This window comes from Vollenhovia emeryi, unplaced genomic scaffold, assembly GCF_000949405.1.
Source record: "Vollenhovia emeryi isolate VEMERY1.0 unplaced genomic scaffold, V.emery_V1.0 DF939219.1, whole genome shotgun sequence".
In the NCBI taxonomy this organism is placed as follows: Eukaryota; Metazoa; Arthropoda; class Insecta; order Hymenoptera; family Formicidae; genus Vollenhovia; species Vollenhovia emeryi.
In genome coordinates, this window is record NW_011967147.1 from 383,129 (window position 1) to 389,807 (window position 6,679).

Here is a 6,679-nt window from a genome sequence, read left to right on the forward strand (position 1 = left end):
TTTTTCAGTGTAGAGAACGAATAACGTCTCTGTCGGATCGCCTAGCGACGCGAGACTCCGGAAATGTTCCGGCTAACGGACTTTCTTCGACGCGGGTTTTCATCGTTACGCTCCTCAGATTTAACAGCTCGTTCGCAATTGTTTGCTTGTCTCTCGTCGCGGCAGTAAGTCCTGGGATTTTTCAAAATGAAATACAAAGAGAGTGAGAGAGAGTGGGGGGAGGGGGGAGGGGAACATGGACTAAAGCAGGCGGGAGAGGGAGTGGGGACCGAAGAGACACTGCAAAAACTGAGCACACGGATTTTTACGAGCCACTCGCGAAACGGAAGTCGATAAAAGAAGAGCGGGCTGTTCCCTCCCCCCCGCCTGTACTGTAATTAATTATGAAACGTTCGGTGAGAAACGGGGACAAGCAGAGGGTTGGAGGAGGACGCCTAGGAGGTACGAGCGGCTATAAAAAATTCTCTATACGAGGCGCAGTCACCTCGTGGCCGTACTCGAGCGTGCATTCGCTCGGGCGCAGCGCTGTGACAGCGGGATTTTTCCGATCGTCCTATGTGAATAAGGGGAGAATTTATAGCAGCGGTAGTTAACTGGTATATACATATACATATAATATATATATACATATATATAGCGGCGACGTTAATGCTCTTGAATATAAGCGGAACGGTAAAGTTAATGCAGTCGATTAAAGCGGCGTTTTTCAGTCGTTTATGCGAATGATATAATGCCTGAGTAGAAAATAGCGGGACGTTAACAAACAAATATGTAATATATAAATATAATATATACAAATAATTTTTATTAATATTATTAAGTCGTAATCAATACGTTCGGCATTTTAGGGAAGAAAATTTCGAAAAGGGAGCATTTTAATTACGCGTGCAAATATTCGTGCATTCACAATCTACGGTCTCGAAGGGGTTCCATAGGAAACGCGAGATTTTGACAAGCACGGGAGCTATTTTGCCAGAGCCTGGGGTCACAATGCCGTATTGCCTCACTCGGCGTCGAAATAGACCGATTTTTGCAGTCGCGGGCGCCGAATGAAGCCTTTGATAACGGCCATTTCTGAAAGTGCTCCAGCATCTTTGCGAATTTCACCGTCGCCCGAAGAGAGATGAAAGGATTCCTATTCCCGTTACGGTATTGCGCGATACATCAAACGCAAAACAAATTTGTGCGCGCACAGGGGACGCATTGTGATATCATAAGGTATCATAAGCGACGCTCGTGGCCCTTCTCTCCTCCGGCGCTCTCGTCCGTTCATCTCATGAGATGTAATCCCGCCGGCAACGACATTTCCGGTATACGTAGTAATGCGAAAAGACATTTCCACGGTGGCGATTCAATTCTCAACACGGAGACAGTATAGACGCGCTCGTGGAAGAAAATATTATTTGACATCCGATACACTGCTTCGTCATAAACGGAGACGAAACATCCTCTCTCGCGAGAAATAGCTGAAATCTATAACTTAAATATGAAAAATAAAAATGTAACAGTTACCATTTACTTGCAGATTGTTACGGATTTACGATTTGTTCACACGATTTTAGGGTACGTTAGTTTTAAAAAGTAGGAGCATAGACTTGTCAATTTAGATACTTTATACTCCGAGATAATATTCTATCTTTCATAGGCCCGGTTTTTCATTTTCTGGTTAATTGTTGAGCAGCGGTTAGTCGATTCTCTGTCTCCTCCAGGATAATAACATAGAAAAAGATGGAGAGTCGACTTCTGGTTAACCAGAAAATGAAAAATCGGGCCGTAAGGGGATCACGTCGCCCGATAAAACAAGAAATTTTAATAAAAATTTATCATCTTTTTTAGGTGACATTTATCTTATCATATATCTTTCATTAATTTTAATTTCTCTACGGCAAAAAGTTTCATTGCAAAAGAATACTGCAGTAAGATCGCAATCAAATGTCCAATAACAGCCACGTTAAACGTATGGAGAGAAATTAATTTAACCAACCGAATCACAAGAGAGTGGATGTATCATATCGCAAATTGGTGAAATCAAAAAGTTGCTTTACGCTCTTTTACATGCGATGCACGGCTGATCACATCGTTTGATTAATCAAAAAACCCGATTCATCTCGACGCAGCTTTATCGATGCATTAACGGCGACACCATTTACGTTTTATTCGCGCATGCTCGGCAATTTACCGTATTTGTGGTCGTGAAAAAACTCGCAGTAAACAATCGATAAAATATGGTGGTCATTGGTCGCCATCGGATCTCCATGCGTTTAAATGAATGGAATTGAGAATTGCGAAATTCGTGCAAATTCGGACGTGCTATAAAATTATTGGGAGCTCAGTCGAGCTTTTCCAGCATTCCTTGGATTTTTATATTTTTCAGTAATTATTTTTTGAAGCGATATTCAACATTTTTATTCCTCGACGTCTGCAATTTAAAAAGATAATTACAGATACATTTTATACAATGTATGTAAGTGTAAATTGAGCTGACAAGTTTCTAAAATCTGTCTCAATTCCCCTTAATTTTAGATTTATTAATACATCGGCATTGAAACGCAGTAACTCAATGTAGTTTTCGGCATTTGCGAATATACCGGCAAAAGTCCTTTGGAAAAGCTTGTAATTTTGAGTGCAAGCCTCTTTACTAATTTCATTATTGCACCAACTATCTTCTCGGCGTTACAATGAATTTCGCCCGAAACGCGAATTATCCATCTAGGTGAAAAAAAATCATCCTGACGTCATAATTTATTTGTGCTGATTTATGACGAGTCGGTACAGGCGCCCGTTTTATTCACGACTCTCCCGTTCTCATTTAAACTATCCGTGCGCGCCTAATGAAATATAATTTGTCGTCGTCGGAGAGTTTCACGTCGGCCAGTTATAAATAACGGAAACGCTTTATCGCGGGGATATTAAATCATTGCGCACTCTCGCTTTCCCTCCCTCGCGCCTCCATCTTGCGAGCAGCATTTTGTCGCGCGGTAATTTGCCGTAATAACGACGAATTTCCCGAATTTTTCGGCGCTGGCGAACTGATCTCAATGGAATTCCCCTTTTATTTTTTCCACCCCCACTCGTAACGCCGGGTTTTAATCTTGCCCGCCGCGCTGCGGCGCGAGAAAAATGTTACGGGTGCATTCTTTATGTGCTGACTGGCGTTTTAATATGTACGGCGTCGATCTTGTTTCAGGATCCGGGATCAAGGTGCCGATGGCCATTCTGAATTGCCTCTACGCCCGCCAATTGTGCTACGAGGATCCGTCGTGCAGCGCCATTTTGGAGATTATACCAAGAGTCTGCGGTCCGGAATTGGGTAAGTTAATAAGGTTACTTTTTCTTCGCGATTCCAAGTAATTAATTAATATGGAAGGAGAAGTGCCAATGTGAGCCACAAAAAGAACGGATCTCGGTTCTCACAACACGAAATAGAATTCTCTCTTTAATATAATATAAAACGTTTCGACCCTTCTTCGGGTCTTCCTCAGTTAGACTACAATGTAAGAGTCGGTTACCTCGTGTAACCCAGTATTCTAGGACAGAATCATCTCTCAAAATGTTAATCAGTCGGTCTCTATATTTTTCTATATTTGTATTACATAAGTATTAATGTACAACCATCTTATAATTCTTACATTGTAGTCTAACTGAGGAAGACCCGAAGAAGGGTCGAAACGTTTTATATTATATTAAAGAGAGAATTCTATTTCGTGTTGTGAGATCCGTTCTTTTTGTGGCTCACATTGGCACTTCTCCTTCCATATTTTTCTTTTGGGAGCCTTCACAATTTTGGAATAATTAATTAATGTTCCATCGCTCATATAGTTAATTGTTAATAACACTTTATTTATGCCGCGACCGTTTATGCTCGTCGCGGTTTTTAACATTTATTTCAATTCGAATTAATAATAGTTTAAATCAGGTGGTTGTGCATTATTATCATACATCTGATTAGGTCAAATATACAACTTTTACTTCTACTCACTACATTTTTATTTCGTGGAATAAAGCGCTTGATTTTATGTTCTAATTATTTAATGCCCAGTTTCTTATCCAATTAAAAAAACTATTTTACAGTTTACAATACACTTGCTTATAAGCTGTAATAACTTGTTTACGTAACAAATTCATATCGTCTCATTCTCGAATATTATTATGCAATTTTGTTTAAAATGATTGATTATTGAGGTTTATCAATCACAAATCCGTTTCCTTCAGTTATACACTGATGATCAGAGTTTATTCATATTTATGATCATTTCAACTGCCAAAAACTTAAATTGTTCAGTAAAGGTCACTGCTCTGTAGTTGCAAAGATTTAGTTTCCTTTCCATTCTCACTGCCGAGATTGATCCTTGCGACAGCTTTATCACGAAAAAACTTCATACAGATTTATTCCAATTATAAAATTAGATTTATTTTTCGTAAAGATCAACCGGTTGTACACAACGTGATTGCAGTATATTACAATATTAAATTAAGTACGAAAGCTTGGACGTGATGGCGAATATACGCAAATATTATTCGCTCGACAATTGAAAATAATCACGAGACGAAGGAGCAATCGAGAGCGTTTTACTTACGCGTATGTTTTCTATATGTATGCCATATATTACTCGCGCAGTTTATATTAGCAATAATTCACCCGGCGTGAATCGATAAGTCGATAAGCCTGCGCAAATATAAAAGTCGCGATCGGATGCGATCCATTCGTTTTGTAAAATAAAAAACTGTTGCGTTCGCTCTGCGTCCGCATTGTCCCTACCATTTTTATTTATATAATCCATTATTCATGCTCCGAACAAACATGGTGTCGGTTCTTACCAGACAAATGCAATATAGTTCGGCATAATTTGTCGTCGCAGTTTACAGGAAAATTCTGGCAACAGCCTCTATATAGGTCGTGCGATGCTGTTAGTCTCGCGGAATATATTATTCATACATTCTTGTAATAATCATGGGCCCTAATGGATCGCACATGATTCGTAAAATCTCATATTAGTCCATGTGAAATAAAAGGCGGCGTCGCGGGCGCGACAGCGTCACATTTGAAATTTTGCGACGTCGAGACGCCGCACCGCATTTCCATGAAATTTGCATACGGATTCCGAAATCCCGAGGAATTTCTTATGGAAACGATGATGACATTAATGTCTGAATTTGGAATTTCGTGTGAAAATACCACGGAACTCCTGGAAGTATCTTGCTGGCAGGTTTTGTAGTTCTTTTTATAGATGAATATTAATTTATAGAAATTATTTTAAATTTGTTTTCCATTGTCATTTTCGTGCATGAATACTCGGCGGTGCACTTCGTGTGATATTTATAAAGTAAATCTTTGTTAATTCTGTTGATGTAGGGATATTACCTCTCAAAATGTTATCTTCGTAACAATTGGGGCAATGTATCAAAATGTTATGCTAATATCTTTTACGTAACTTCGAGAATCCTGTACTTCCAAACTTGTCGGCTCTTTTTTTCCGTCGCATTCGCGACGCCACACATTTTCCTCGGAATGATTATGAATCATAATGGATACCGCGAGCGGCAGCCACGTATCGGACGTTGATAAATAAAAGGTATCGCTCGTCGCGCCGTTCTTGAAATAGAAGTAAAAGCCTCAGTAGGTTTTCCGAAGCTAAAAGCTTTCCGAAAGCAGTGCCATTTGTTTTACTTTCGCCCGGGCGATTACATGATAGATTATTCACGTAACTTCTTGGTATCAGAAAGGAGCGCGGAAGCCGCGGTATAAATCACAATGGACGGTGTCTTTGTTTTAAAAAGCCGCGTGCGCGCACTTCCACTATGTCGAACGAAATAAAATATATATAACGGCGTTCGTGCGCGCACTCGAGGGCGGGCTGCTTTTTAATGCAACACACGCCATTTTGCATTTTGCACATCGACGACGAGGTTCGCGAGGGCTTCGAGCGCGTTTCTTGCGACACGACAGCGGCATTCCGTTTGCGATTAAGAAATATACGGAAGAAAGTGCCGGCGAAGCTTCGTGACTGTGGTATTATTATTTACACGTAAATGCATTTTTATGCCGCGGTAATGATCCGAAAAATTAAGTCTACTTTCCAGTAAAGTTTCTTAAGTACTTGAGAAAACGTATTCGTTTCTACGTAATTTTACGTCAAATTTCATATTAATTTGCCTAAAAGAGTAATATTGGATTTTTTTATTTCCGTCAAAAATTCATCTCTTCCTGAAAACTCATAAGATATACCGATAGCCCTCAAGTACGCCAATCTTACCTATACGTCGGTATATCTCGAGACTTTCCTTTTACACAAAGAAGTTCCTTTCTCTCAGTTTCTCTCACACAATGTGCGTTTTATTAAAATTTAATTTTAATTTTAATTAAGTCTTGTACAAATAACACACGTAATAGAAACGCCTATATACTTGAACTTTTAGTGTCCAATAACGTCTTTTTGCGTATACATTTATCAACTATGTAAACTTACAATTAGCACCGGTAACTTTCGATCTTGAGTCTGAATTGAAGTCGAAATAATATAAATTAAACTCACGATCAATTTAATAATGATGTTAAAGAACATCTTTTAGAAATGGACTGTAAAAAAGTAAGTCGAATACATTCTTTGAAACCTTAAGTCAGAATTATAACTTCACGAATTTCAGCTCTCTCTCTCTCTCTCTCTCTCTCTCTCTCTCT

At 39.3% G+C, this 6,679-nt stretch overlaps 1 protein-coding gene across 1 annotated transcript in view; it reads left to right on the top strand.

Annotated features, from left to right (window-relative positions):
* The first annotated feature begins 3,042 nt into the window (after positions 1–3,042).
* Positions 3,043–6,679, top strand: part of LOC105560848 — a 193,972-nt gene continuing 190,335 nt past the window's right edge. The window contains exon 1 of the mRNA XM_012010321.1: positions 3,043–3,310. Coding sequence (XP_011865711.1) covers positions 3,121–3,310 — 190 coding nt within the window. The 5' untranslated portion in view covers positions 3,043–3,120. The remainder of the gene's footprint in view (positions 3,311–6,679) is intronic.